We start from the raw sequence: 27875 nt of genomic DNA on the forward strand, positions 1-27875 counted from the left end.
GGGGACGGATAGCGGTGAGCCTGTTGCTCTGAGATAGGTTGTGATGACCTAGTGATAGTGTAGGAATTCTGATCAGATGGGTTGCTCACAACTTGCGATGGGATGTAGGGAAGAAGATTCGGAGTGAAGGTCGTGTGGGAATATCACTACCTAAGTATTTATATATCCATGTCCGGTGTGTAGCACCAGTGCTCGCACCTGTCATCGACAGCACAGAGTTCGCCGTCGCAAAGACACAAAACTTTTTAACAAGCCACTTTGTGCCGCTGTGGGAACGGGTGCCGTCAGGCCGTCAGGGTACGTGACATGTACTCAGTCGGTGTCACTGAGATTCAATAATTGTGCCGTCAAAATGCAGGCATCGACATTTGAAATGGAATGGCAATTGTAGAGACATGGCGAGATGAACCGCCTACTTTGTGCATCAGTCTCACGAGAATAAACTGTGGTCCACCAAGATTATTGAGGGCCGAGGCGTGTGACTCACCGCCGAAGGTCATGGATGTAACTTGGGCATATCTAAGACGGGAGTTTATTGCAACACGGTCAGCACCATGGAGATATGGACTGATTGACCCCCTACATCACAATTGAACAGCACTGGAAAGAAGCTTTTTTTTTTTTTTTTTTTTGAGCCCTGCTAGAGGCTACTTTATTTGGTTTTATTTTATTTTACGCACTACGTGCGTAAAAAAGCTCACCCTGTATAAGTATATCTCTATATGTGGTTTCCCTTTAATGGTGTATACTAGCATATACGTATCTCGTTAAGTTAAAAAGTGTAATAGTACCCTGTAATACGCGCAGAGCTTCTGCTGGAAAAGGCACCCCTATGGGCTGGCAAATTGGATTAGCATGCAATGGCCAATGTTGCGTATGAAGACACACAGGTAGGTATAATGGGAGAGGGCGAGACAACCTACACGTCCAGCCGCACCACCAGCCACCTATCCTGAACTAAGGTAGCAGAGGTTAGCAATTGTCGAAAGGTATGTAAAAGGGGAGAAGGGGGGTGGGCGGACTTGCAGTTGTGTGGCGCAACACCCGGGCGGGCAGACGGCCTGCGACTAGCCACGGTCAGTAACGAGGTCTACTGAACCACGATGAAGTCGTTATTGGGTCGAGTAACAAGGAAACGTACAAGTCGTCTACTCGGTCACGGCTATGGACGGCACGCTAAGGTGATCAGCCGCGACTGTCACTGAACAAGAAATAAGAACAAGAACAGCAGTGAGAGCATGACGTAAGAGATACCAAGAGCATGAAGAGCACGAGAAGCATAATGAACATGAAAAAGAGGTATAGTGACCGTGCCAGTGCGGGGACTTACCGGCGATGCCGTCAAGGTCGGAGCCGCCCAAGGTTGCGCCGCCGTAGCTTTTGAACCTTCTGGCCCGCGTCACGCCGGACTACTGTATATTAGAAGCCACGTTGTTCAAGACCGATGTGGGCACCGTGGGGGAACCCTACTTACTCACGGCGTGACTGACGTGCCGTAGATGTCCTCACTAGCGGGGCGGAGAAGGCCAAACGGTTAGCCGGGATACACAAGTTGGATGTGCATTGCAAAGGGCCTTTTGGGCCCTCACTCACAACGTGATGCCAGATGCCCCGACGTACCAACATACCTTACAGAACCCTGATCCCCTCGAGGCAGATATAAGAGATCCGTCTGCTGACGAGATCTGGGTGGTCAGCAAGAGGATGTCGTAGCGACATGAGTCTTGGACCCGGGCGCGGAGTTTACTGACCGAGCTGTTGAACAGCGGGCAGATCCCTTCTTCCACATCCTCTCACATCCTCCTACATCCTCGAGTCCTCAAATCCTCGAATCGTCTGCTTCCACTCGCGGTGGGTTAGCGCCACGTAGTCCAACGGTGGGAGATGGAAGGCTATACCCACAACAACTCCACTGCTCAACCTTGCCATGTTAGCACAAGTGACGGGAGCGCGACTGACGACCTACACCACGAGCGACATACACCTTTGGGGTGGTCAAGTCAGTGATGGGCTTGTGGTGGATGACGAGAGGAAAGACGCGCCGACTTACCACGATGCGGACCACCCCACCCAACCCGATGGGCCTGGCTCTACCCTAAGGCATGATGTTAGCATTCCAACGATTGCGAAGTAATCTTGACAAAAGTCGACTCACTGCCAGTTTCTACGCCCCAGATCTGGCCTGCCGCCACCTGGGCAGAAAGGCCGTTGCCCGGGGCCTACACTACAAGCTCAGGGGCGCCTCGTACTCGACGGCGCCCTACTTCCCGTCTCTACGCCCCCTGGAGAGACGGGCTGGAAAGAGGAAAAGCCAAAAGGGTTGGCTAATGTAGCAAGCGCGTGAAGCGTCTCACGTGAATGAGGACCCAAACATACCCCTTCTGCTGTTCGCCGTGGACGTGCTGGAATTGGGCGGTTGCGACGTCGTGCCCTTCAGGATGTTCCTGAGCACGTTGTCGCTGAGCGCGAACTTTGCTCGGACTAGGGGCTGGTCTGCCGATGACGATGTCGCCTTTTTTGCCGATATCATGGTGACGGCTGCCCGCTCCATGAGGGCCCTCGGCATCTGACGCTGCTTGCGACGACGGAACTAAAGGTCAGCAAGATTCACGCACACAGGACAACCCCAAAGGGCTGCCGAAGGGAAAACACGGACTTACTCACAACCGGTACGTGGCGCGTGGTCGAGCTGTTGCTGCTCCAATACCCGTTAGCCACAGTGTCCTACGGTCCTCGGGGCGAACCGAACGCGGCGACGCTTACTGACTATTGTCGAGGCTGAACTGTGCTAACGGCAGACAGGGCTGCTGCGAGGATCGCAATCTGGGAGTCAGTTGAGCCTACAAGTCTGTGGCGCGTGAAGAGGCGGAGGGGGGGTGGGGGTTTCGGTTGCTCACGAACGAGAGGAAGGCGTTGTTGCTGGATCGGGTCGGTTGGAAGTGAAGTCTGCTGTTTCCGAAGCGGTCAGTAGAGGATACATTGGTTGAGGTTGTTCCATTTTTTCGTGGAGGGGGGCAGAGAGACATGGAATAGCGGCGTGATGTACCGGACGACGACGGCTCGTCGGCCTGGGGCGGAGGGCACTGACGGCTGCGTTGCCCGGAGCCAGCAGGCGCATGAGATGAGAACAGTATCACAAGGTGAGGAAAAGGCTCACAGACGACTGCTGGAAGTCGAGTGGTAAAGCACCTAGTGCTCAGTCTCTAAAGCCGTCAGTAAAAGAGACAGAGAGAGAGGATAGAGGGATGGTGTGTGGCGTACTGACAGTAATATAATTATCGTTTGAAAAGTTGAAAAGTTGAAAAGTCGGCTGCTGTCTTGCAAAAGAGTCGTCAACAGAGAAAGTCCTATGTACGCCCACGCCTACGCCGCGGAGGGTAAGGACGATAATAGAGAGGACGTTAATAGAGAGGATATTAGCTCAAGATAGTGCGCCAGTAGCAGCCCTTAGCTTGGGTAGCCAAGGAGAAATGATTGGCGTAAGAGCTTAGATGATGGAAATGTCCTCAACTCAAGGCAACAAAGGCAAGCAAAACACACACACACACACACAGAGAGAGAGAGAGAGAGAGAGAGAGAGAGAGAGAGAGAGCTTGAGTGTGAGAGATGACATACCAGTATGTGACCCTGAAAGGTTGTTAGCAAAGTGGTGGTGGGCGGGCGGGCCGCCATGAGAAGACGGCTACGCTTTTGCCAGTAATCGCTCCCGGTAAATCACTGTAATGGCCAGAGGCCTTCAGTACAAAGGATGTCTATTTTCTATCCAAGGCAAGGTACCTGACGTCTCATGATGTGAAGGAAAGCTACCATAGGTAAGGTATCCAAGGCAAGGTATATCACAGTGTCTCGTCTCAAGCCTACTCGACATCTTCCCTCCCCCTCCTCCTCCTTCTCTGCCTCCTGTTCTATTCCTCCTTTCTGGCCTCAACAGCGGCTCCGTTCTGCCCCGAGTTCGCAACGATTCACTCGACAAGAGAGCCAAAGGTGGGGTTGGGCATGTATCTCGCAGTCCAGCGAAACTGTTCGATCCCAAAATAACGAATGGCAAAGTCGCTGGCGCGTTTCGAATGGGTGGTGAGGAGGCTCCGGTAGGTGAAGTCTGGTATGCCATTTCTCAAGTGCTTCCGCGCAGCGCTGAGTCTCTTGCATTCCATGAAGAGGTGGTTCGCGTCGTGAGGTCTATTGTCTCCGCAAGGACATTTGTAGGTTCTCGCTTGCTGAGGGTGGATTAGACGTGAGAATGGGAAGAGTGAGAATGGGAAGAGTGAGAATGGGAAGAGTGAGAATGGGAAGAGTGAGAGGGAACAGAAAAGTGTAGGAGAAAAGAGACCACAGGAGGGTGTGGGGGAAAAGGGAGAGATAGTAAAGTTTTTCAGAAGCTTATGATTGAGGACACCACTCGGCTTACACACCACATCCAAGGAAGAAGGACATCATCTAGACACCTCAGAGGAGTGCAATCGAGGGTGAAAGATGCAATTGAATTCTTAAGTTGGCCCCTTGAACTGAACTTTGCATCCCGGCCTGCTGTCTGGTTAATCTGGCACCACATCAAGGGCACATCCTATCTCCATGTCGCTGCTGCTGGCACCGTCTACGGAAGTTGACTTTCATACAGTTTCTTGCTCACGATAGCCAGAATCTACATAGAAGCCAGCAGGCATCACCACCCGTACTTAGTCGCAGTCGTCGCAGAACGCGAGGCAGGCAAATTGACAGCTGGCCCGCTGAAGAGACTCCTGTCTGCCGGGTCCGTTGTAGGCTACACTTTTGTCAGAAATATGCACATCTCAACTGCTTTTCTCTAGAGTAGACTCACTATCGTGGCACTCGACAACGCAGTTGTTGCAGGTCCCCTGGAATGGTGCTCCAGTGCAGGCAGCGAGGACCGTGGGGGCCACCATGGCCGTGATAAAGAGGAAGGACTTGGTGAAGAGCATATTGGGTGATTTGTCTCAAGAGGATTGGGAGCTTGGTTGATGTAAAGTCCAAGACGAGTCTGTTGCTGATGTCAAAAAGCAAAGTATTGCTGGGCAGGAACCAGACCTCTTATTTATACCCACGCTGCCCTTCGACCTTTCATATGGGTTATTTGTCGCCCTCGAGAAGGTAATCTTGTGACTTGGGATATTCAGTCACATCGCAATCAGTCCTCGGACCCAGGCCTCGCAACTTTCCCTCACCTCCAAGTCAAAGGATGACGCATGACCTCTTGGCATTCTCAATATTGCCTGCCAAAATGGACGCCTCTTGGCGTAAGAGACAAAGTCATCCCATGGTATTGCAAATCTCTGCTGTATTCAAACACAAAATAGTCCCGATCCACTCCTTCAGCCTCGCGATGACCACGCATCGCGACTGATCATCAGATAAGATCACTACCCCGGTACTTCCCAATTCGCGACCCGAACCTTCATGTCCAAGCCGCCCAATCAACAGAGTATATCGAGGATGAGAACTTTGCCGCCTAGCTGCGTGGTATGTGGGCGGTCTTGGCGGCCGACCATAAATCCCTAGTTGCTATCCACTCTACCACTGCGAGCTAGACAAAAGATCAATCCTTCGACTTCAGCTGTACAAAAGGTCCAACTCAAACCTTTCGCCAAGAGAGACTACGGCCAAAGTTCCTTGGAGGACAAGATAGCCTGTTCTTAGAACCCTAATGGATTCATAGCTACGATGACAACATTGATTTCTAGGTCTGAACCATTCACAGTTCTGACATACGTGGGAAAAAGCGTGGTTCTCTTTGGAAATCTAGAAGTGATGCCTAGCGTGGAGTCAGTCCTCAACCGTATACCAAGCAGCGTCCATACGTAATGTCCAACTATCATCATCATCATCGTCACTGAGTTGGTGAAACGAATTCAAACGACAAGGAATGCCAGACCTGGAAGTAAACATTCAGCTCTCCCTCTCTCTTAGATCTGCGGCCAAGAACCATATTCAGACGTCCTCCATCTTCGTCAGACCACTCTGATAAGTCACCAACCAGTCCCCAGCAAAGTCAAGCTCAGGCAGCTTAATCTCCGGATTCCTCCTATTGATACCCCTCGCGAACAGCACCCTCGCGTACGCCGGATCAAACACAAACACCGTCTCCCCCATCGCGCTATTCCTCACTTCCGCCGTCGCTTCAATCTCGTCAATAGCGATGACCTCCTCCGGCCCTACCATCACAGTCGCCCACTCGATTTGCGCTTTTATGTGCTCCGCGACACTGGCTTCGAACCGGGTGTCGATGAAGTACAAGCTGTTCTTGCCCGCCGCTGCGACGTAGGGGGTATCCGGCGCCACGATCTGCGGACCGTGCCAGGCTTCGATGAAGTTTGGGACGTAGCTGCCGCGGTATTCTTCTTGGAAGGTTGGAGTGCCCTCGCATAGCCAGGAGGGACTGAGGAGCATGGTTATGAGGGGCGTGCAGAGCATGCTCGGTTGGTATGGGGTTTCTCGTGAGGTTTTGGGTGTCGGGGCTTGGACGATATCAGAGGATGCGTGATAGTTTTACATATTGTCAGGCTGTATGCCGATCACCTTACATAGGAAGCGGCGCATCGTTGTACGGCAAGGTCGGAAGATGGGCCGAATACGAAAAGTCGGTCGCTTCACATTAGCCAACAGCCAACAGCCAACGACCAACACACGTTTTCGGATGAAGCGGCAAAGCTAGCACCTTTCCAGCAACCTCATTCCGTCTTTGGCTACCTACTTTGATCTGCCGCTGGAAAGACTCTGAGTTTGTTGGAGTCTGTAGAGGACGTAGGGACAGCAGATGACTTTGGACGGTAGTGAGTGAGAACGTATGTCAACAGATGTCTCTCGCTGACACCGCCCGGGGGATATGGGTCGTGGCTTTTCAGTCTTGGTCAGAGTGAGAGCATCATCGAGATCACATTTTACGGCGACCTGAACCACCGACGACTCCACAGCGCGCAGGTATTCATGGCCGGTGATAGAGGACCGGGAGGTAACTTCATCTCCGTCTCGAGGCTCACGGCGAGGACTGCGGAGGGTCTTGCTAATGTGTTACTTACCTTATGGTCAAGGACGTACGAATCGGTGCGTCCGTCGCATGCAATTCGGCCGCTGCGGAAGTGCGTCGCGGGGGCGGAGAACGACGGGAGTCGTCAGTGTCGTCGGACTGTAAGCCCCCAACTGCATGATTGGAGAGTAGAAAGCAACAATTAGATATCAACGACTGTCTGAAACCTTAGAATACTGGATTCATGTCCTCAGAGATAGCAGTCGGACTCGTTCGAGGGATGTTTCTCGGTCCGAATGGGTAGGGGATCAGACGGATCGGACACGGCGTCGCGGTGGCCTCTTTTGCCAGACCAAGTCCACAGTTGCCTGGGTGACTATGATAGTGGCTGCAAGGCAGAATAAAGGACTCAGCTTAGGTCCCAAAATCTGGGAACATTCGAGCAAAGATCCTCGAGATATCGCAGAGTCTCCGGCCTGGGCGGCGTGCACCTCTGGGCCCGAGCCGGCAGACCGAACGGATGCGATATGGACAGGAAAGTGGTGGCCTGCGACGTCGGACGGCCCCTACATGGCTGTAGTGGCTGCTTTAACCCGCAAACCTTACACCTTGGGTGAGGGTGAATAGGGTGAGTAGGGTGAAAGTAGGGTTAGTAGAGTTCCCTTTCGGCCCAATATTCAGGCAGAAGATATTGAATTTAGAAAGGCGCCGTAATCAGTACATTAAAGTTGAACGTCGAATCACTTCATTAACGCATAAGGGATAACACCTAGTATGAAGCCAAGCCATGTCTAATTCTTATACCAACTCGATTCAGCTTCTCTTTGCATCTGTAATAAAGATACTGGATGGACAACCTCCGAGGGTAAGTCCAGAAGCTCGATGGCATGAGCATGAGATTCGATGCTCGCAGTAATGAGAGGCTCTGGAATGACTTTGAGGTCATGCCTAGTATTTTGATCGGCAACCCTCTGCCAATTGCGTATCACGCTAGGTTCCAGCTTCCAATTCCATGTTCCTTGCCACCCAATACAAGTATAACGAGACCTTGCGTGGTAGAAGAACTTGAAAGCTTCACCCTTCCGACCATTCCATATTACCATTGTATGTAGGTGTGGAATTGAAAGTGCAGTTATAGCAGCACTTCTTAAGAGATTCTCTATTTTCTTGAGATTCTCTGTTTGGGTGAGTATCCTTGATGTAAGAGTTAGGAATCTCATGTGGCTCCAAACCCAATCTTGTTGACATGACCGGAAGAAGTCCGAAGCTTCAATCATAAATGTAACGGAGAGCTGCTCGAGACTAAGACTCCTCTTGGCAAAAGCAGCACTGACCGCAGGTGATGCGACCCGGATTACATCAGGTGCGGTGTGTGGTATGGTAGGTCGAAACGAGGTAATATATGCTTCGTTGGTCTCTTCAAAAACTGATATTCTCTTCAGTGCTTTTGGTAAATGGGATTCGATAAGCTTTACGTACTCTGTAGCGTAATTCGTTAGTACCTAGGTATAATATATAACTAATCAAATATTATATCTTACCGAAATCCCAAATAAAGTCTTGTGCTGTCTTATCCCAACTTTGCCATGGCTCATAGATTAATGATTGTAATCGAGGAAGTTTATCGAGCAGAGACCCTAGCACTTTAGGTTGAATCTTTCTTCGACATTGTCGGCGAAGTACAAATCGTGTTACCGCTTTGACTTGAGGGAGGCCTTCCTTGAATGTCAAATAGAGAGGCTGAAACATTCGTAAAAAGGCATTTCCATTGGGGGCATCGACCTGACGTCCATTAATCCAGCCATGTTGAAGATCGTGAAATGAATGCTTTGAGTCGAGGTGCGGTAACCGATGACCAGGCCGGTCGAATCTCAAATCCTCATCCTCGCCAACACCTCCAAAATAGAGGTTCTTAAAGCAGTGCTCCTTATCGCTAGGAGACTGGACGCTCAACTCCAGTGTCAGCTCGGCTCCCTCTACCACTGGCCACCGAGACAAGATCGAAAAAAGCTTCGCAATTGCTAGTCTAGCCACGCGGCCATCTCCACAAGCCCATGAATAACTTTCAGGGGACTGACAACTTCGACATGTATATGGCTTTAGCTCAATATTCAGCCAGATATGTCTAACAAGCTGTGCTTGTTTTACGCTAATCATAGCTTCTAGATCAGCTAGACAGGAAACTTGTAACTTCGGCTGGCGGAAGCTTTCCTTCTCTAGTATAGCCTGCCACTCCCTACAAACGGAAGCGCAGGCGCCCCAACCAGAAGTTTGTCGTGCAATAGTTTGAAGTATCATCTGCCGCAATTCCCATGGTAGAGAACCCCAAGTCGCTACATATGGCGGTATAGTGGTATGCGACTTGGAGCCCGACGTCAGAGCCGGCTGAATCGGCACCGTCATTAGGGATGTCAAGAAGGTACTAAAGGTTCAGCGGTTAGGCAATGAAAACATCGACTGAATGAAATACGGAAAGGGTAAATAACCATGAGAAGGAAACCTGCCGTAGACAATAAACGAATATGTTCTCGAATTTGATGTCTTGACTTGTTTCGTCAAGTTTATGTGTGAAGGTGTGAGATTAAGCAAGTCACTGCTTGTCAGATACGATTTTAAATACTGCCATTGTCAACCTTGCTAGAAATCATCGTCTACCAAGGTCGACGAAAAGCTAGAGTTTATAGTTTCTAGGTTACTGTTATGGATAGGCAGAAAAGAGTACTAGGTAATTTACGGTGTTCGAAGACTACAGGGTTGCCCAAACACCTTGTGAGGGCAGGGCACTACTTACTTCTGTGCATCAATTGTTTATGGACTTTCAAACAAATGGGATGACATATACAGCAATCATCATGTGGCTTTTGTGGTTGATGTTGGTATCTCTGGCCCAAGTCGGCAGGAGATCGGACACATCCGACCGGCGACGCGGGGACATGGTAGTCGACGTCGTCAGGCTTCATGTCCTAATTTGGATCGCTCTAGCATTAGTTGAAGAGCAAAAAGACCAGGAGTGTTGAATTTCCCCCAAACACATCCAAGGTCAGTATCGATTCTCTCAAATGAGCTGTGGTGTCGTCTCACGGCTGCATTCCTGTCGGCACGGATCGGCAGGAGATGGGACGGACCCGACACGGGGAAGCGGGGCCGGTCGGCGGACGGAGGCAGGCCGACCATCGACTGGAATTCACGAATTAAAGATGACACGAGCCAAGCTCAACTAGTCCCAGCCTTCTTATTATCCGGCCCTCCAAAATCCTTCGAATATTTGGTCGTGACAGACTCATCACATCTTACGCAGCACCTCCACAGCAAGCTGTTCGACTTGCCAAGGCCATTTACAACCCCTCCGAAGACGCCGCCGCCTCCTCGCCAGCCACAACTACGATGCCATCCCACGATGCACAGATCGGCAAACCTTCGCAACGAACCGTACCGAGGCATCGATACATCCGGCCAGCTGAATCACTCTTGGCAGCGTGAATCCCTCGTAAAGACTGACCCTCCACTGAAAACAACCGCCGTCGCCACTGCAAGAGGAGCGATCTTCCCAAGAGACCTCGTCGCACGGCATCCCACATCTATCACAACAGTCCGATACGTGCGAAACATGGTTAAGTATCGCGGGATTTATATCCGGCGTCACTCTCCTAACCCACATCTGTCACAGTCAATGTTGTGATGGCTCCCAAACTGGAAGTGTCATGTCAATCCTCCCTTCGGGGCACAGGCGCAACTGAGACACGAGGCTAAATCAACCAGTCCTCAAAGGCTCAGCCCGTCCTTGCGGGGGAATGTTCGTGGAGACAACCGTACCCCGTATTCCCACTTGTTGGTGTTCCCGTGTGTCCCCGAACCCCAAAAGTGGCAGGCTGTCGTGGCGGTGGTGGTTGTCCCACCGCGGACTGGAATTCGGGATAGATGAGGCACCAAGACAACCCATCTGACCGCATTCCAGACGACAGCCATGTCAATTTCATACATCAACAACCAACGGTCCGCCGTTTTGTAAAGTCAGATAGCCTTTTCCTCCTAGCTGCTCACCCTCCAACTCTCTCAGGTTCTCAACTCAACGCACCGGACACGCGTAGACTGTAGACAGCAGACGTCCATAGTCGCAAACCTCACCCAAGATACCACACAAGATATCACCCAAACCCTCACCAACAGCCTCACGATGCGCATCAACACCCTCCTCGCCATCCTCGGCACAACAGCCCTCGCCGCCGCAGACGCGCCAGCCGTAACACCCTTCCTCACACAGCCAGGATCCCAACCAACGACCCTCGTCCCACAACCATCCTCCTCCTCGGCCGCGGCCCCAGCAGTCCCCTTACCACCAGCATCCTCCGCAGGATCTCCCCTCTCTTCCTCGCCGCCATCCCCACCGTCATCAAACAACTCCTCCTCCTCCTCCGCCGGCGCAGCAACCCTCTCAACAACAACGACATCCCGCCCCGGCGGAACCCGCACAATCTCCCTCGCCCCCGTAAAGACAAACATCTACCAAGAGTGCGGCGGCCTCCGACCCACGCCCAACCCGTGCCCCGCCAGCTTCGAGTGCATCGACGACCCCTTCCGCAAAGGTTGCGGCCTGGCGTGCGATCAGACCGGTATCTGCGTCGTGCCCATCATGTGCGGCGGCATCGCGGCCATCAAGTGCCCCGCGGGCAAGTGGTGCGTTGATGATCCAAGAGACGACTGTCACCCGCTTCAGGGGGGTGCCGACTGTGCTGGGCTTTGCGTTTGATTTCATGGGGGCGTGGAAAAGTGAAAGAGACGGAGGGAGAGATGGGATACCTAATAGTTGGAGAGATTGTTGAATTGTCATCTGAATAGGCGTTGTTGGGAGGACTGCTCTTCCGCCGTATGGAACATTTTCTTTGTAACTGTTTGCTTATCATGAGGTAGTGAGTTATAATTCATACATACCTTTCACTCCTGTCAGTTTCCAGACGTTCTCATGATGAAAAGGTGAAGGAAGGCTCGGTGAGCTTGACGAGGCCCGTGATGCTTTCCCGCAGACCCTCGGTGAGGATGGTAGGAAGTCGAGACCAAACAGGTTGACAGACACAAGAAGGAAACACCAAGGTCGACTGCCATCCCTCCAGGTGGTGTCAAGGAAGCCGCCGTGTCTTCCAAGGTTTCCTGCCGTCCCGTGGCGATGGAGGTTTTCGCAGACCGCCCATAGACCAAACCTTCCCCCTCGTCAAGAGCATCGAGTCATCTCCGTTGCCCAACTCGCTGTCATATCTTCCCTCTCGCTCTTCATGTTCATCGATCTCAACCGAATCAATCATCAGCAACAACGCATCAACAACATCACTTAGACCACAAGACCTACCGCGAAAATGTGCGTCAGAACGATAAATTACTACTGGTGCGGTCACACGAGCGACTTCACAAAAGTCTGCGAACGCACCTTCGACAACTGCCCGTTTTCAATCACCCCAACGAAATGCGCAAACCCCACTCTTGTCGAAAAGACAGTCCGGGACGTCTGTCCTGCCATGGCGTGCAAGTACGAGCAACAGGACAAGCGATGGATCTGCCATGTGTGCGATATGGATAACGAGAACTCCATGACGTGCGAAGGTCAAGGTTGTGACCATAGCTTCTGCGGGGGATGCTGTCCTTGTGAGTACTTCGTAGAGAGGTTATGGGGACGCGAGCTGACTTTGTTCGATAGGGGAGTCTTCCTTGGCAAATATTCCGCACAGAACTCCCGAGGAAATGAAACGGGCGGAGCTTCGAGCTATGGGGCGCGATCCAGACACACAATTTCAGTCAACTCTTCAGTCTCCGTTGTCTGTTCCGTCCCAGTCATCTGCCGAGACTCTGTCAACCGTCCAGACTCTGTCAACTCAGTTGACTGCTCCAAGTCAACTGACTGAGCCGACTCAACAGGCTGAGCCCGCCGAACGCCCCGAGAACATCAAACCGCCAAAGTCCCGCTGCGAAGGTTGCTCCATCTGCATAGTTCCGGACGCGCCATCGAGACCGCGACAACCCAAATCGAAGGCGCCGCAGCCCAGACCTTCCAAGGTCCCGGTCTACGACTCCGGAGCGGGAGACTGGGTCCGGCGGCCTGACAAAAGAGGTAGGATAAGCCTCAAGAGGGAAGACACAAGTACCATGGGAGTCGGTGGAAGGCAGTCAAAGCTATTGGCAATGGTCGAGGAACTAAATGGTCAAAACTGAAGGGTCAAAGAAACTAGATTAGACTAGGCCAGGCCGAAAGGCCAGCCTTTCTATTCGCGTCTGGGGGGGTTTCTCTCAAAAGTCTATCGGTCATGGCTCTATAGCGGTAGTAAAGTAAATACGCAAAAGAAGAAAGAGAACACAAGTAACAATCAAGCAGACAGTTTATTTACCGCCTGAGAAAGATACGACGGCCCACTTGCCGCTCCAAGCCCACTTTCGTGAGCCAGAATCGCCGCCGCCGCCCTCGAGGGCCAGCAGCTTCTCGTCCTCGCCAGGCTGGAGGCCGACGACGACATCGGCCTTGCACGTGCGGAGGGCCAGGATGTTGAGGCCGGATCCGGGGCCGAGGTTCTTGAGGGCTTCCGTGAAGGGTGTGGCAGCATCCCAGTTGGCCTAGTAGTCATTAGCATCATAGCCACTTTGTTAAGTAGAACGTGGTACTCACATCACCAGTCAGCTTGCGGTAGTTGAGATCACCCTTGAAGATGACAACCTCGCTGGCCTTGAGGTCCTCGTACAGCTCCTTGGCCTCCTCGGGCAATTGCCAAAAGGGACCGGGGTGCGTCCAGTAGCGGTTGGGGCGGAGGATGAGCTGTCCCTCGGCGTGGAACTGGCTCCACTCCTGGAAAAGGAACGCCAGGCTCTCTGAATCCGTGGCCGAAAGAGGCTCGGGGGTCTTGCCTTGGAGCTCCTCCTCTTCGGAGGGTGTCTCGTAGAAGCGCTTGGGGCTGGCGATGGCGCTGAGGAGCTGGGCAAAGTCACCCGGGAGCACGTCAGACACGAACCACGGGATGGACTTGGGGTGCAAGACGACGTTGGTGGCCAGGCCGGCTGACAAAAGGTATCCGGCGAGGATGAGGTCGACGTAGAGCTCGAAACCGGCGTTGTCGAGCACAATGTCGACGCGGCGCTCAGCCTTGCCCTCGGCCTTGGCCTTCTTCAGGAGCTCGTAGACGGCGGGGAGATCGTTGACGACAATGTTCTTCTCGGACGCCTTGCGAGCCTCGGAGCCCTGCAGCTTCTGGATGTCCTCGTAGGTCAAGCTCGTCAGGAGGGACAGGTCGGTGGCGTTACCCCAGAGGCAGATTTCGCACATTTCGGTGAAGAGCAGCTTCTCGGCGGCCTCGTCCTGGGCGGCGCCCTTGTTCTTGTGGAGCTGCTCGACGAGCTCCTTGTACTTTGACGCCAGCTCGACCACGGCGGGGCGGGAGGATCTGAATGTGCTCATCTTTTGGCGGGCAAAGACGTCGTAATTCTTCCAGTGGGTGGACCGGGCAAAGTGCGTGCTGATGCGTCTGTTGCTGTTAGCACGTGTTTGGCAAGGGGTTTGTACTGTGTAGAATACCTGAAGAGGTAGCACTCGGTGTAGAGCCACGGCACGTTCAGCCATGTGGGAGAGCCGAGCTTCTTGAGCTCCTCGTTGTAGATGCTCACGTCGGGGTATCCATCATCTTCGATCGGTCTGGTACGGGAAGTATAGTCAGCAACAATGGTACTGGAGGTGTCGATGAAGAGCCGTACGTCAGTGCCCGGTCGTGCTGAACCTCGTATTTGATCTTGGCAATCTCCTCGATGATCTTCTTGCCCTCGGCTTCCTTCTCGGCGTCCTTTGTCTGGGTGACGGATCGGTAGAGGTCGTCGATGGCTTGGGTCTGCAGGGTAGCTGTCAGCAAGATGTTGGTTGTCAAGAAGGATGCCAAGTATGTACAATGATGACAGGCCAGCGCTCGCGAGCAGTGACCCAGCCAAAGGAGGTCTTGTCGCCGGTCGAGTAGGGAGCTGTGAATTACGTGGTGATTGATTAGCTTGGTGCGAGGTTTGTGGTGATGGCTGGAGACGCCAATGGCGGGGAGAAACCTACCAGGCATCTTGGATCTGGAGAAGGGATTGGGTATCTAGAGAGTCGAGCAGAGGTTGACCGAAAAGAAGATGCAATTCAGAGATACCTAGAGAGAGAGAGGAAAGCAGCGAGATTATCAGATTATCTCGAGAGATTTTTGTTTGCGACGACGTGTCTCATCTTTTTTGGGTGCCAAAACGCCGACCGCCCGAGTTTCTGTGACAAAACGGCAGCAGCTCCCCGCCATGGTGGGGCAGGGGCTGCGTGCACGGCTCTTTCCTTCCAGGTTAGCGCGGGGCACATCCCCGATACAGAAATATCGAGCGAAATGACGTAAGCCCCTGGTTTCGGATAAACGTATTCACCTATCCATATCAGTCACTTAGAGGCAACTGATTGCTTATCTCATCACATCCAGCTCCTGTTCACTCATCGTCGTTCATCCTCATCTCTCATCTCACAAATCTCACCAACATGACCATTTGTCCATCTTGTTTGGCTATATCTCTTACAGGATTGAGATTGAATAAAGCAAACTTCCCGCCCAAACTCAATCGTCCAACAAACTCTCCCTAAAATAGACATGGCAGGTGCCACGGCACGTGCCGCTCCTCGGTTCGCCCCCGTCGAGAATTGTCGCGGCCGTTTCAGTCCTTGGTTCCAGACTCTTCAGAATGGGCCTTGTACGCGCCATCATAAGAGTTCATACATTTCATCAAGTCCAATTATGATTCAGGTGATAGGATACTCACTATAGTCCCCATGGACGGTCAATATGTAAGGGCGCGCGATGGCCTCCTGTGAATTGGTCTAGCACCAATACATTGGTGGAAAAGGCGCCATTCGCATGGATTTGACTACAATGAGGAAAAAGTCCATGATGGATTCTTTGTTGGAGAAAGTAGAATGTACACATCTTGACTCTCTACGTTGATTGCACTGCGGTAGCCAGGCCCAACAGCCGAGCCTAGAGTCAGGATCATCCAGTCAGTGACATATCGAGATGACAACTTTACCATCGTCAAGAGTATCAGTTCGTCCATTATAAGTTCCTCCTCTCAATGCATTTGCTTTCGCGCTGTCTTAGTCTGCGCTTCACGGAAGTACATCAATCAAGCGTCATAGACTCAAACAATAAAGCTAGTCGCGGCTGTCTTACGACATCTCGAGTTGTGAGAAAAGCAGACCAAATGTGCGGGGCGCTCCAAGGCAACTACAATCACTGACTTTGGAACGAGAAACCCGATCAGAAACAAATGTATAAGAAAAGCTATATCATGGAATACTCATGTTCGCCAAATGCCATCATCGGTCGGTTGTAATGCTGTAATGTTGTCAAGTTGTCAACTAATCAATTACATCAAACCCCACAGGACCCCAGGACCCCAGAATTACCCCGGCCTCTCCGGACGTCTCTCCAGCCTCAGAGGAAATATTGCGGGGGGTACACGCCTCGCTCTCCCTTCCACATGGGCTCTCTATTCATGCATGTCTATGCTGCATGTTGCGTCTGGAGCCAAGTCTTGCGTGTCTGTCACTGCGGGACTACCCGCCTTCGAAGGTTACCTTGCATGAGCAATGTCTCGAACCACATTCATCTCATCTGCCGTCTATGGGTCCTAAGAGTCACGGATACTCATCCTTGGGAGGCTAATGACCCAGCATTGCGGTTCTTCCACGTGTCATACGCACTTCGGATGGCTGCCGATCTACACGTCCACTCTGTCGAAACCGTGGGATCGACCATCGCCAGAGACCGCTTTTCCAATTTGACGTTGGGATTTGAGAAAAGCGTAAATTTCCTCCTGCATGTCTTCAGTTCGTCTTTGTGGTTTCTGAACGATGTTGGACCAACCCAGTCTTATAAATAATGGTAGTTGAGAACGTACGATCTGTAGACACTGTCGAGATATGTTTCCACCCCTATGTCGTTCAAGAATCACAATATTCGATCATTTTCGCATGTGTTCTTTGATAGAGTCGACGTGCCTAAACGGCAACATCGTGGCATCCGGCGCGGGAGAACTTTGATCGAGTCTACGCCCCTTCAGCTAAACCACTTTACCCTCCAATAGAACTTTTCCCTACAACGTCCAGCCGTTGAGGGTGAACAATACAAAACAGGCAAGACCTTCCATCTTCTGCGGCCCTGTAGCAGCGATATAGCGATGGCAGAGAAGCGGCATGTGAACATCTAAAGTGAAGCAGTCTCAAACCTCAGAAGTTGGCATGAGTCCAGAGGGCTGAGGGAATACACCTGGCAAGTTGCAATGCTTGCTGGCACCATCGGTAGCATCTACGCTTTCCGTAAGAGATTGCCGAGAACACGATGCATCGAGTCAGGAACAGGTCGTCAACTCCGCTATTTTGTCTCAAACATCTCCCCAAAGACTCGTAAACCGACATCGTGGGGCGTTCATTATTGCTCTTCCGAATTCGCCCGCAGGTGGGAAACGGGTCCTGTCGTGCTCCCCACCAGCAATACCGGGATCTCATGCGCGAACCACGATGCATCGATGCCGATGTAAAGCGGTGACGAGTCTTTTGCAAGGGGAAAATTTGATGCCATCATGGGATCATGAACAGACGTTTGCCCAGTATCACAACTATGGAGCTCACGTAATTAGCGTCGGCAATAAAAGCCGACTACCCAAGCATCGACGGAGAGAACACCGAGCTTTCACATTTCGCGATTCAATGACGCAAACTTCATCGGTCAAAGGCAACGGCGTTTCGAACATCTCGGCCGGGCCCTGCCGACACGAAAATGCAACTGAAAGAGCGCGTTGCAGAAGCGAATCAACCTGCAAAGGATCGCCTGCAGAAAATTCTGCTTTTTGATTACAGGGACCAGTCAGAAACCAACCCCGCGGGCAAAGAGGTCGAGCACAGGCGAACTAGCCTGCTAGGTAACGTTGCTGTGGGACTTCTTAGTCAAGCAGCAGCATGGCGCCGGGGATGGCATGACTCCTGACGTACAAGAGCCCGGGCTCAATAACCATAAAAGCAGAGTCTGGAAGCGTCGAGGAGTGGGCAAGTTGAGTAATAGCGCGGTCCCGGCATCGTTGCCAAGGGTGCGGCTCAATTTGACTTTTCTTTGGGGGCTTCGACGAATATCCCGGTATGAGATCCGGTATGAGGGATGTTTTCTCATCCGGGAACCGTCAAATTAACGTGGCGGCCATGTGGGCGGTCCGTTTGAAACTTGAAAGACAATCAAAGTTCCGCCATTGTGGCCGGTATATCTGCACGTCGATCAGTTGTTGTCGTCGACTCAACGGCCTCTTCTCGGTGCTATTGCTGACAAGATGGGGGATTTTCCCCTCACAATCCTCACTCGAGTCTGGGCCAGCGGGATCCCCAGAGAAGTCAAAACATTCCCCACGGGCAAAACACCTTAGTCACGAACACTTCTGCCCTCTGGCACTTTACCGCCGCCGGTGGGGAAGTGGTAAAGATTTCTGCTTTGAATCCACCCAGAGTCCCAGACCAACTCGGCCAACTTCCGCTTCTGGCGTTAGCTCCGGGACTTTTCCCCGACGTTACACGCCTTGGCCTTTTCTTTTCCCGTAATTCTTTTTTACTCTGGTCTTTTTTTTTACGACTGCGAACCCGCTGCGGGGGTGGACCAAATCGTGTGATGTGCCAGACTTCTCTATGTGCGGGTGGGCGGGGTATGAACTCCATGGTTCTGAACCAGGGGGTCAAGGTGGAAACAAGACGGAGGACTCCGCTATTTGTCCCGCCAGCTGCTTGAGCAGCCAGAGGATTTGTGAAGGGGTTGGAGTGTTGGAGATGCTTCGGGTTCGGAAACCTTTGGGCGAATGCCAACTGATGACAACGGATGCCAAACCTAAGGGGATGTGATCATCGGGCAAAGAGCATGCGGCAGCAGAACGCGTATTTGGAGCCGACGTCCGGATCTGGGAACCATAAGCACCATGTCGGTCAGTAATCAGATCCCACCACGCTGATCTGACATACCCCGGATTTCCAGCAACTGAGAATCTCACATGTACGCGCAGTCGAAGAAGTAACACATCTGGAACATGCCAGACGAGGCCTCACTGGGTTCAAACATGTCAATCATGAGCCTAAGGAGCTAGCAATAACATTGACACGAGGGACGACCCAAGAACCTAGCCCATGGGACCCATCTCGTTCGACTCTGCGGGACGGTCTACACAGAGTCGCATCAAAGCTTGACACATCCTGTCCCCATCTGGAAAAAGTTGCCCCATCGCCAAAGGACGTCTCCCTGGTCAAGCACCCCCAGGAAGGCAGTCCTTAGCGTCGGTGCTCCCAAGAATAAGTACAGACGATGGCCCGGCCTGTTGGGTGAGGTGATCGTCTTATTATTTCCCGGCTCCTGCTTCCCGTGATTGTCACTCGGTTGTCTTGCGTTACGAGGGCAATTCTTCTGCTCGTCAATCGCCTTTTGCAATCATGGCCGTCCAAGCAGCCACCGCCGCCGAGGCGCGCACGCAGCTTGCCTACCAGAACAGATGGAAGTCGCTGGCAAACAACCCCAAGATTCTCGTCATTGCCCTCTTTGCATCCTTTGGAGGTTTCGAGTATGGATACCAGCAGGGTATGTCTTCTGCCTTTCGCATCGACGATAATCGTTCCCTCGCTAACCTCACTGTCTTCCTAGGTGTCCTCGGACAATCCCTCGTCATGACGCGCTTCAAGGACAACTTCCCTTCCGTCGTCAACTCGTCCAGCGCGACGGGCTGGTTGACGTCCATCCTCCAGCTTGGCGGTATCCTGGGCTCCGTCAGCGCCGGTGTCTTTGGCGAGGTCTTCTCCCGCAAGTACACCATGTTCTCCGCCTGTCTCTGGGTCGTCCTGGGAAGTTACCTCTACACCGGCGCAAGCTACCACAAGCCCGAGCTCCTCTACGCCGGCCGTTTCTTCACCGGTCTTGGTGTTGGCACCTTTAGCGGTGTCGGGTAAGTCTGCCGTCTGTCTAGGAACTTGCACCGTGGCCACGATGCTAACCATCTCACCAGTCCCCTCTACAACGCCGAGCTCGCCGCCCCCGAAATGCGTGGCTTCATCGTCTCCTTCTACCAATTCGCCACCATTCTCGGAATCATGCTCTCCTTCTGGATCGGATACGGCAGCAACTACATCGGCGGCATCGGCGAGGGCCAGTCCGACCTCGCCTGGAGACTCCCCTCCTACATCCAGGGTGTCCCCGCCGCCCTTCTTGCCCTCGGAATCTGGTGGCTGCCCTTCTCCCCTCGCTGGCTCGTGAAGCAGGGCCGCGACGAAGAGGCCGTCAAGACCATCGCCTACCTCCGCAAGCTTCCCGAGGACAGCGAGCTCGTCCAGGTTGAGTTCAAGGAGATCAAGGCCGAGGCCCTCTTCGAGCAGCGCTCGTTCCAGAAGGCGTTCCCTCAGTTGGCCGAGAAGGAGAAGACGAGCGTTTGGATGCGCGAGGTTGCGCAGTACTGGCGTATTCTCCGCTCCTGGGACCATTTCAAGCGTGTTGCGTATGCTTGGCTGGTCATGTTCTGGCAACAGTAAGACTACCACGACCTCCTTGGCCCCCGCGACCGAACTAACTGAGTCTGCTAGGTGGTCCGGTATCGACGCCATCATCTACTACGCCAGCAACATCTTCCAGAGCCTCGGTCTCACCGGCGGCACGACTGCTCTCCTGGCTACTGGTGTCACCGGTGTCGTCTTCTTCATCAGCACCCTTCCCGCCATGGCCATCATCGACAAGGTCGGCAGAAAGCCCATCCTGATTGTTGGTTCCATCGTCATGTTGATCTCCATGGTCATCCCCGGTATCATTGTCGCCAAGTTCAGCCACGACTGGCCGGGCCATCCTGTTGAGGGATGGGTTGCCGTCGCCTTCATCTGGATTTACAGTACGTTGAGCCTTTCCGTCTCCAGTCGAGATCTCTTAAGAACTCGGTATGCTAACTTTACATCTCAGTCGCCGGTTTTGGAGCTTCGTGGGGCCCCGTCTCATGGACCCTTGTTTCCGAGATCTTCCCCCTCTCCATCCGCGCCAAGGGTGCTTCCATCGGCGCGTCAAGCAATTGGGTATGCACTTCAAGCCTCCTTCTTTTTAGACATTGACATCAGACTGACATCAACACACTAGCTCAACAACTTCGCTGTCGCCTTCTACGTCCCATCCATGCTCGAGAGCTGGAAATGGGGAACCTACATCTTCTTCGCCGTCTTCCTCGGCGCCAGCATCATCTGGGTGCACTTCGCCCTGCCCGAGACCAAGGGTGCCACCCTTGAGGAGATGGACCGTGTCTTTGGTAGCAACGCGGGTGCCGAGGACAGCGTTTTGCTCGAGCAGGCTAGACGGGATGTCGGTCTGACTGAGGACTTGGAGGATAGCGCTATCCACGCTGAGAAGAAGGGGCTTCACGAGTCTCACCACGAGTCTGCTTGAAGACCTGCCATCTCATCTAGAACTGTGCTCGCTGAAGAGCTTGATACCCACACTCCTGTAAGACTGCGTGGTGTGTAGTCACGATATTAATAATGAAATAAACGTTCCGGGGAGATTTGGATATACAGAAATTACATCACCTAGAACAAGACGTACTTCTCCTCCAGCCTTCTATAGACCTGCCGTGCTGTGTGTGCCAACTCCCCTAATCAGGACTCTAGAGTGAAATCTGCCGCTACACATCGAACCAGACATGAGAAACAATGGTTACATTTACCATCTCCAAGGACAAAGCACAAGTAAGAATGGGTTGTCCCCAGAACGGGTTGGTAGTCAATTGCTTCGCGCTCATTACATGTCGCTGATATGCGGTCTGCTAGATAGCCCATCTCTCATCCCGTCATCATCTTATAACTTTGGCGCGATGATGATGCCCAAATCCTTTGCAATAATATCCGCCGCCTTCTCACCAACCACAAATGCCGTATTGTTCGTATTAGCACCAACATTCTCAGGCACAATACTCAAATCAACCACCTTGAGCCCCTCAACACCGTATACACTCAACGAAGAATCGACAACACCCCCATCATCCCGGGGCGCCATCTTGGTCGTTCCAAGCGAATGCCACGTCGTGTTGATGTTCTCCCTCAAGAACTGCTCAATCGCCTTGTCGTCCTCCTTGGAGTACTCAATCGGCTTGACGTTCTTATACGCATCCGCCGAGACGGACTCGACAAGCGCGGCCTTGGAGTCCGCGGCAAAGGCAGGGTGTCCGCCGGCGACTTCGCCGCGGTAGAGGGCTGTGCGGCGGGCGACCTCGCGTGAGTGCTTGTAGGCCCAGATCTGCTTCTTGAGGTCCAGGTCGTCAGGATCGCTGAAGAATCCGGTCTCGAAGTCGAGGGGGTCTGTTAGGGCGGGGCCGGTGATGTGGATGCTGCCGCGGGAGTAGGGGTATGCCGTGTAGTTTGCGACTGTGGTGTACTGGCCTTGCGGGATGGCGGCGTGGTCGCCCAGGAACCTGTAGGTGTCAGTATCATTGCACTAATGATAGTAAGATGTGTTGCATGGTATACATACCCGTGAAGGAAACCAGTAAGCATGACAGGTCTGTTGGGGTCGTTCTTGAAGTCCTTCTCCCATGCCTTTTCAAACTCGGGGCCAAGCTTCTTTACCTCTTCCTCGGTGGGCCGGATCTTACTGACGACATCGACACCGTTCCAGCCAAGCATCTTATCCTTCTTGGCAATCGCATCCTCGTGGCTTATGCGCCCGCTAAAGATGTTATCCAGCGTCTCCTCCGGCTTCAACGCCGTCTTGTAGGGCATCAAAACCAGGTGGTGATCTTGATAGTTGCTTCCCACGCCGGGCAGATCCGCCACCACGGGAACGCCAGCCTTGTCCAGGATCTTCTTGCTTCCTAGACCAGAGCGCTCGAGAACGCCAGGGGTTCCGCAGGCGCCACACGACACGACTACCATCTTCTTTGCCTTGACGCTCCGGACCGGTTGTTGTGTGGTGTTCAAGACGGCCTGGTAGTCTGAGTTGGGAGTGTACTCGACTCCAACAGCACGCTTGTGGTCGTCAAACAGGACGCGGATCACCTTTGACTCGACCAATACGTGGAGGTTCGGGTGTTTTCCATCCTCGAGAAGTGGGTGCAGGAAAGTATGTGCGGCATCCTGTCGTCTGCCTTCAGGCGAGACGTATCTCATCCACCTTTCATAGCCGTTGTTTGCCTCTAGGTTCTGCAAGTCCTTGATCTCAGGGTAGCCAGTCTGCTTTGCGGCGGCCAGAATATCATCCTCGGCACTCTTAACACGGAAGCCTCCCGAAGACACATGCACCGGGCCAGAAGAGCCGTGGTGGGCCGGGTCTCCGTTGCCGTGGTATGTCTCGAAGCGCTTCAGGTAAGGCCACAGGTCTGCCGAGGACCAGCCGGGCGTCGCCCACGAGTCAAAGTCAGACTTTTGGGCACGGGTGTAGCTGGGAATAGCATGACTCGTTAGCTTGGCTCGTGGAGGGGACGTTGATCGTCATGAGGGAGTCAGAAAAGCTCATGTGCCACGAGCTAGAATGGAGCTACCCCAACTTTTTCCCTTCCATCCCGGTGCTAACTGCCGCCCCCGCATCCGGGGTACGGGATGAAACGGTCCAGGCAGAATGGATCGTGTGGAAGCGGGTATGGGGGGATGAAGGAGGCGAAGCTGGGGAAGGCTCATCGGATGCCGGGTTGAGGCTACGAACTTGAGGGGGGCTGGAGATCCGATAGAGTCGAAGAGGGAGGAGGGGGCATTAGGGGGAGGGGAGAGACAGAGATTCGGTAACATACAGCATAAAGTTAATCGAGGAACCGCCACCGAGAATTCCTCCAGTCGGGACAATGGGAGCGCGGCCTGCCAGCTTGTCGGATGCGTTGCCCTGGTAAAAGATTGCGGTCTTGCTCGTCGGCGCAAGGTGGTCGAGGAAGAAGGCCGGGTGTACGACATTGGGGACATCGCGGTTGTTTGTGCCGCCTTCAATGACGAGGATGGACAATTGAGGGTCGGCGGCGGCGAGACGACCAGCGAGGACGCAAGCTGCTGTTCCGCCTGGGAGTGAAGGTCAATATATGAGAATGTTGGTCGGGGTGTAGGAGTTGTGATAGATACCTCCAGCGATGATCACGTCCACCTCTGTGATATCATCAGCCAGTTTGCTGTAGAGACCCATGGCTACGGTTTCGCGCAAAGTCAATGTGAACTCAATTGAGCGGCAAGAGATTTCAGAAACACACACGCGCGTGGGGGTGATTGAGTGTGTTGAGCAGAGAGTCGGGATGAAGCAACCAGCACAAACGAGCGGCTCGCGGACCGCGATGGTTACTCTACTTTATATATCCTTCTCCGCACGCCACGTCGCAACGTTTGGAGAAATAAATCCACAGGGCTGTTACGCACGCTCGGGCGGAATGCAAGCAGGGTGTATTCCGCCGAGATTCCGCGTTGCGCTGATCTATCAACAAGAGAGAGACAAAGGCCTATCGGTAGAGGAGGGGGCCCTTGGAAGGCTTGGGGCTGCATTTCGAGAAGCTCGAGGGGCCACATGGACGCACAGATGGCGGCGAACACGTCGCAGGTTGCGGACAAGCGGAGAGGCTACTGAAGGCCCCGATGTGACTAGGACCCTGAAGGAGGAGCTAGTTGTCGGGTGCGGGGATGGGATGGCAACGATACATAGACACACAGAGATGCAGACGCAGTGATTGTGCAGACGACTGGAACTAGACACAACAGACTCAACAGAGTACCTACGGGTGTTGATGTTATGTTGCACTAGGCAGGACAACTATGGGGCGAAGTTGATACGGGGAAGCATGTCTGAGGTGTGGGCGCTTAACCGACCCAGCCAATTGAGGTTATTTGATTTACCAACTTGGCTAGGTTACAACTCCAGGGTTCCCCAACACTATGAGAGACTAAGTGGGCTGCTCCAGTTCGCTCCATGTTTTCCGGATGGCGCAGCTGGGCAGCTTTGAGTTCAGGGCTCGTTGGCTGGCCCCTTCTAGTGCCTTTTGGGAAAACAACTTCGGACTCGGGCGCGAATTCTTGACTTATACAACGAGCCTAGGTCTAAGAGGCATTCATACGCCATATGGAAGTCTTCTGACTCGTCGGGGAGTTAAGCGTTGAGGAGGGATGCATTCATTGTGTGTCGGGATGGGGCTGTTGGCGGGCGATCATGGGGGGAAAAGAGGGGACCAAAGATGCGGGGAAGGGTCACTAAGAATAGTCTGGCGAGGGGACGCAAATCTCATAGTGTCGATTTCCTGTGCCGAGGAAGAATACCTTAGGTTCGCAGAGTATCATAGACAGGAAGACATTGAGTAGTTCCCTAGGTGCCGCTGAAGAATCAAATACATATGCCTGTAGACTGTCAATGACAACGTCGTACTCGTGGGCCGCGCAGGGATGTTGCTGACTAGATGCGTGCCGCGGCCCAATCTCTGGATGGGGAATATTCGGATGGTATGTTAACAACTTTGTCTCGTCGTTCCCATCATCCAGGGTCCATCGTAACTGTTGGCCCTCAGTCATTGGGGGCAAGGTTTGAAACGGGACTTTGGTGTTCCCATACTACGATGTGCTTACTCACTACTACCTGAGCAGGGCGAAGGGGGTCCTTAGCTCTGAGTACAAGGATGCGCTGGCCCGCATTGGCGATGGAACGTGAACTCGGACTAGATAGAGTCACCGCAACTCGAATCACACCTCCAGGAGTCTCAGTCTCCCAAGTGGGCAATCGCGATTCAGATTTGACAACTTAGTTGAAGTTGGAATTGCCATTGTGAAAACCTGACTATAGTCGTAAGAAATCATTCCAATAGTCCCAATCCAAGTTTGCCGACTCAGTGAGTCCCAGCGGGTCGAGAGTCTGGAAGTCTGCCGCTGGCACCTGCGGAACTGGCGCAGGTTTCTGCTGCCTCTGTTCCCGAAGCAACTGAATATACCTAGGCGGATTATCGGCTTCATGGCTCCCCTGGACGTTGACCAACTCTCTCCTCCTGGCTTCCCAAGCTTCCAATGTCAGGTCCCCTAGCGCCACGTAGAAGGAACTTCGCGTATTCTCAATCAGTTCCGGATGATATCCGTAAAGACTCTCTATAAGCTTCCAAGCCAAGGCGACACGCTCACCAGAGACCCTCTTTCGGAGATCACTGAGGATGTAGATGTAGACATCCACGGTGAATTTCGTCGTCATGTGTGCGATAAAGTGCGAGGAGAACTTGCTGCTCATGGCAATCTCCATCATTTCCAGCCAAGTCACACTCCAGTCAAAGACTAGGTCGCCCTCCTCGCGCGTCATGAAAACCTCTCCGCTGCTGTTGGCTCTGCCTCGCGGGCTGTGTACCTTGCACCGAAAGCGAGCCAGCGTGAGCCTGGTCATGGTGTACACCAGAGCATGGAGAGGAATGTTTCTATCCAGGTGTCGAATGAACTTTTCGTGATAAATGGCCTCAATCTCGTTGATTGCATCGTCTTCCAGCTTCGACGGCGGCTTGTCCTTCCCAGGGCCGTGGATGATGACATCAAAGACCTTGACAGCTCTACTGGAAGATCTGATGATGTTGAAGGTCTCAAACTTCATCAATACGCAGAGCATTTCTGTTGCGCCTGGCTGCTCTTGTGGTAGTTCCGTCATTTCCGGATGCAAGTCGGCGTCGTTGACGTTGAGCGGGAGGCGGACATCACCGAACTCACTTTCGGATGGTGGGAGTCGCATGCCCGCAACTTTGACAATTCTCACTCTAGAATCCAATCCGTTCAACTGCCACCATAGACGTATACGCATTTCAGTCTCGAAAACCGATACTTTGGGATCCGGCTTTGGCCTGTTCAGACCCATCTTCTGACTGATTCTGATGGCGGCACCTGTGAGAGTGGACGTCAACTCCGAGTCTGGGTCAGAGAAGAGAAAGAGAACAAAGGCTTGCAAGACTTCAAAGTCTCGCGTGGTGAGGAAGTCGGCTGCTATGAGAGCTCGCAGAGCGGCGGTCCGATAACGCAGTATAAGCGTACTCCTGGCTTCGCCAAAGGTAGCCTGGCAGCCCTCGATGGACGTGGAGGTCACGGCTAGAGTGTAAATGGCGAATAGCATGGCTGTGAGCGGCTTTGATGCGCTGGCTGGGTTCCAACTTGCATCTAGAACCTGCTGCTGTAGAGTCGGCACATGGATGATCTTCAACAATGGGTTGACGGCCTCGACAAAGATCTGCCAAAATCGGTAAATATGCCTTGGGTCCGGGTGGAGCTGTGAAATTTCGGGTTCAACGGTCGTCATCAAAACATGAAGCGATGGCGTTGGAATATGCAGAGGGTCTTCTTTCCGAGTGAGGCACTGCACGGGCGGGTACATGAGCTGTTATACAAGTCAGATACGAGCCGTTTGTTCAACAGCACGGGGACTCTTACCTCTGTCGGGAGAGTTGACCAAAGACAACTGGGAATATCCAATCAGCAAGTGACGCCGTATTCTACTCCGTTCTAACACTGACCGCTCTGTTGCCATGGAAATTCCCTTCAGCAATTGAGTCGATGAGCTCTGGTGATCGAGCGGAGACGTCGCAGAGGATATCGCCTCAGATTTATCTTGCTTGATCCGTCCCTGAGGCCCAGACGTAATCCAACCATGAGAACACGGCGTGAAGTCGACATTGTGCTTCCGCATCAAGTCCTCGTATGCGGCCAAGCGCGCAAGGAGCTCCTCGTCAGCGGCTCGTTTTCGAGGTCGCGGCGGAGCTGGTCCTTCGTAGAGGCATTGCGCCTGTGCCTTTGTGCAGTTTGAACATGGCTCAGCTTTGTCGCATTTGATCTTCCTCTTTGCGCAGAGCGAGCACGCGTGCTTATGCTGCCCTTGAAGAGCCGTGGGTTGCGGGGTCGTCATGGGCA

The 27875-nt window shown here is 53.0% G+C and overlaps 7 protein-coding genes and 1 further gene across 7 annotated transcripts; 2 read left to right on the top strand and 6 right to left on the bottom strand.

The window, feature by feature from the left end:
• Nucleotides 1–4676: 4676 nt before the first annotated feature.
• On the bottom strand, nucleotides 4677–4940 carry HER10_EVM0007382 (uncharacterized protein; the record flags this gene model as incomplete). The annotated part of the gene is made up of 2 exons (XM_035476940.1): nucleotides 4677–4762; nucleotides 4820–4940. 2 exons carry the CDS (start codon nucleotides 4938–4940, stop codon nucleotides 4677–4679), a joined length of 207 nt encoding a protein of 68 aa, XP_035338550.1.
• A 1006-nt stretch (nucleotides 4941–5946) lies between these two features.
• Nucleotides 5947–6405, bottom strand: HER10_EVM0004750 (ankyrin repeat-containing protein; the record flags this gene model as incomplete). Its single annotated transcript, XM_035474383.1, has 1 exon — nucleotides 5947–6405. One exon carries the CDS (start codon nucleotides 6403–6405, stop codon nucleotides 5947–5949), a length of 459 nt encoding a protein of 152 aa, XP_035338291.1.
• Nucleotides 6406–7773: 1368 nt separating this feature from the next.
• Nucleotides 7774–9296, bottom strand: HER10_EVM0003540.
• Nucleotides 9297–10942: 1646 nt separating this feature from the next.
• HER10_EVM0012155 (uncharacterized protein) lies at nucleotides 10943–12091 on the top strand. Its single transcript, XM_035481556.1, has one exon. It carries the CDS (start codon nucleotides 11157–11159, stop codon nucleotides 11727–11729), a length of 573 nt encoding a protein of 190 aa, XP_035338978.1. The 5' UTR covers nucleotides 10943–11156; the 3' UTR covers nucleotides 11730–12091.
• A 1149-nt stretch (nucleotides 12092–13240) lies between these two features.
• HER10_EVM0002922 (uncharacterized protein) lies at nucleotides 13241–15201 on the bottom strand. The gene is made up of 6 exons (XM_035472613.1): nucleotides 15045–15201; nucleotides 14892–14962; nucleotides 14705–14835; nucleotides 14529–14645; nucleotides 13629–14478; nucleotides 13241–13576 (listed from the first exon to the last, which is right to left on the bottom strand). Exons 1-6 carry the CDS (start codon nucleotides 15049–15051, stop codon nucleotides 13346–13348), a joined length of 1407 nt encoding a protein of 468 aa, XP_035338130.1. The 5' UTR covers nucleotides 15052–15201; the 3' UTR covers nucleotides 13241–13345.
• A 4268-nt stretch (nucleotides 15202–19469) lies between these two features.
• HER10_EVM0007120 (quinate permease) lies at nucleotides 19470–21447 on the top strand (the record flags this gene model as incomplete). The annotated part of the gene is made up of 6 exons (XM_035476686.1): nucleotides 19470–19562; nucleotides 19599–19975; nucleotides 20036–20551; nucleotides 20607–20905; nucleotides 20974–21083; nucleotides 21145–21447. The coding sequence occupies 6 exons, from the start codon at nucleotides 19470–19472 to the stop codon at nucleotides 21445–21447; spliced, it is 1698 nt and encodes a 565-aa protein (XP_035338526.1).
• A 408-nt stretch (nucleotides 21448–21855) lies between these two features.
• On the bottom strand, nucleotides 21856–24742 carry HER10_EVM0009136 (GMC oxidoreductase; the record flags this gene model as incomplete). Its single annotated transcript, XM_035478635.1, has 4 exons — nucleotides 24099–24742; nucleotides 23780–24038; nucleotides 22528–23433; nucleotides 21856–22468 (listed from the first exon to the last, which is right to left on the bottom strand). The coding sequence occupies exons 1-4, from the start codon at nucleotides 24157–24159 to the stop codon at nucleotides 21856–21858; spliced, it is 1839 nt and encodes a 612-aa protein (XP_035338716.1). The 5' UTR covers nucleotides 24160–24742.
• Nucleotides 24743–25785: 1043 nt separating this feature from the next.
• HER10_EVM0009060 (fungal specific transcription factor) lies at nucleotides 25786–27870 on the bottom strand (the record flags this gene model as incomplete). The annotated part of the gene is made up of 3 exons (XM_035478560.1): nucleotides 25786–27345; nucleotides 27399–27426; nucleotides 27482–27870. 3 exons carry the CDS (start codon nucleotides 27868–27870, stop codon nucleotides 25786–25788), a joined length of 1977 nt encoding a protein of 658 aa, XP_035338713.1.
• Between the last annotated feature and the right edge of the window lie 5 nt (nucleotides 27871–27875).

Source organism: Colletotrichum scovillei, assembly GCF_011075155.1.
Source record: "Colletotrichum scovillei strain TJNH1 chromosome Unknown Contig00001, whole genome shotgun sequence".
NCBI classification, from domain to species: domain Eukaryota; kingdom Fungi; phylum Ascomycota; class Sordariomycetes; order Glomerellales; family Glomerellaceae; genus Colletotrichum; species Colletotrichum scovillei.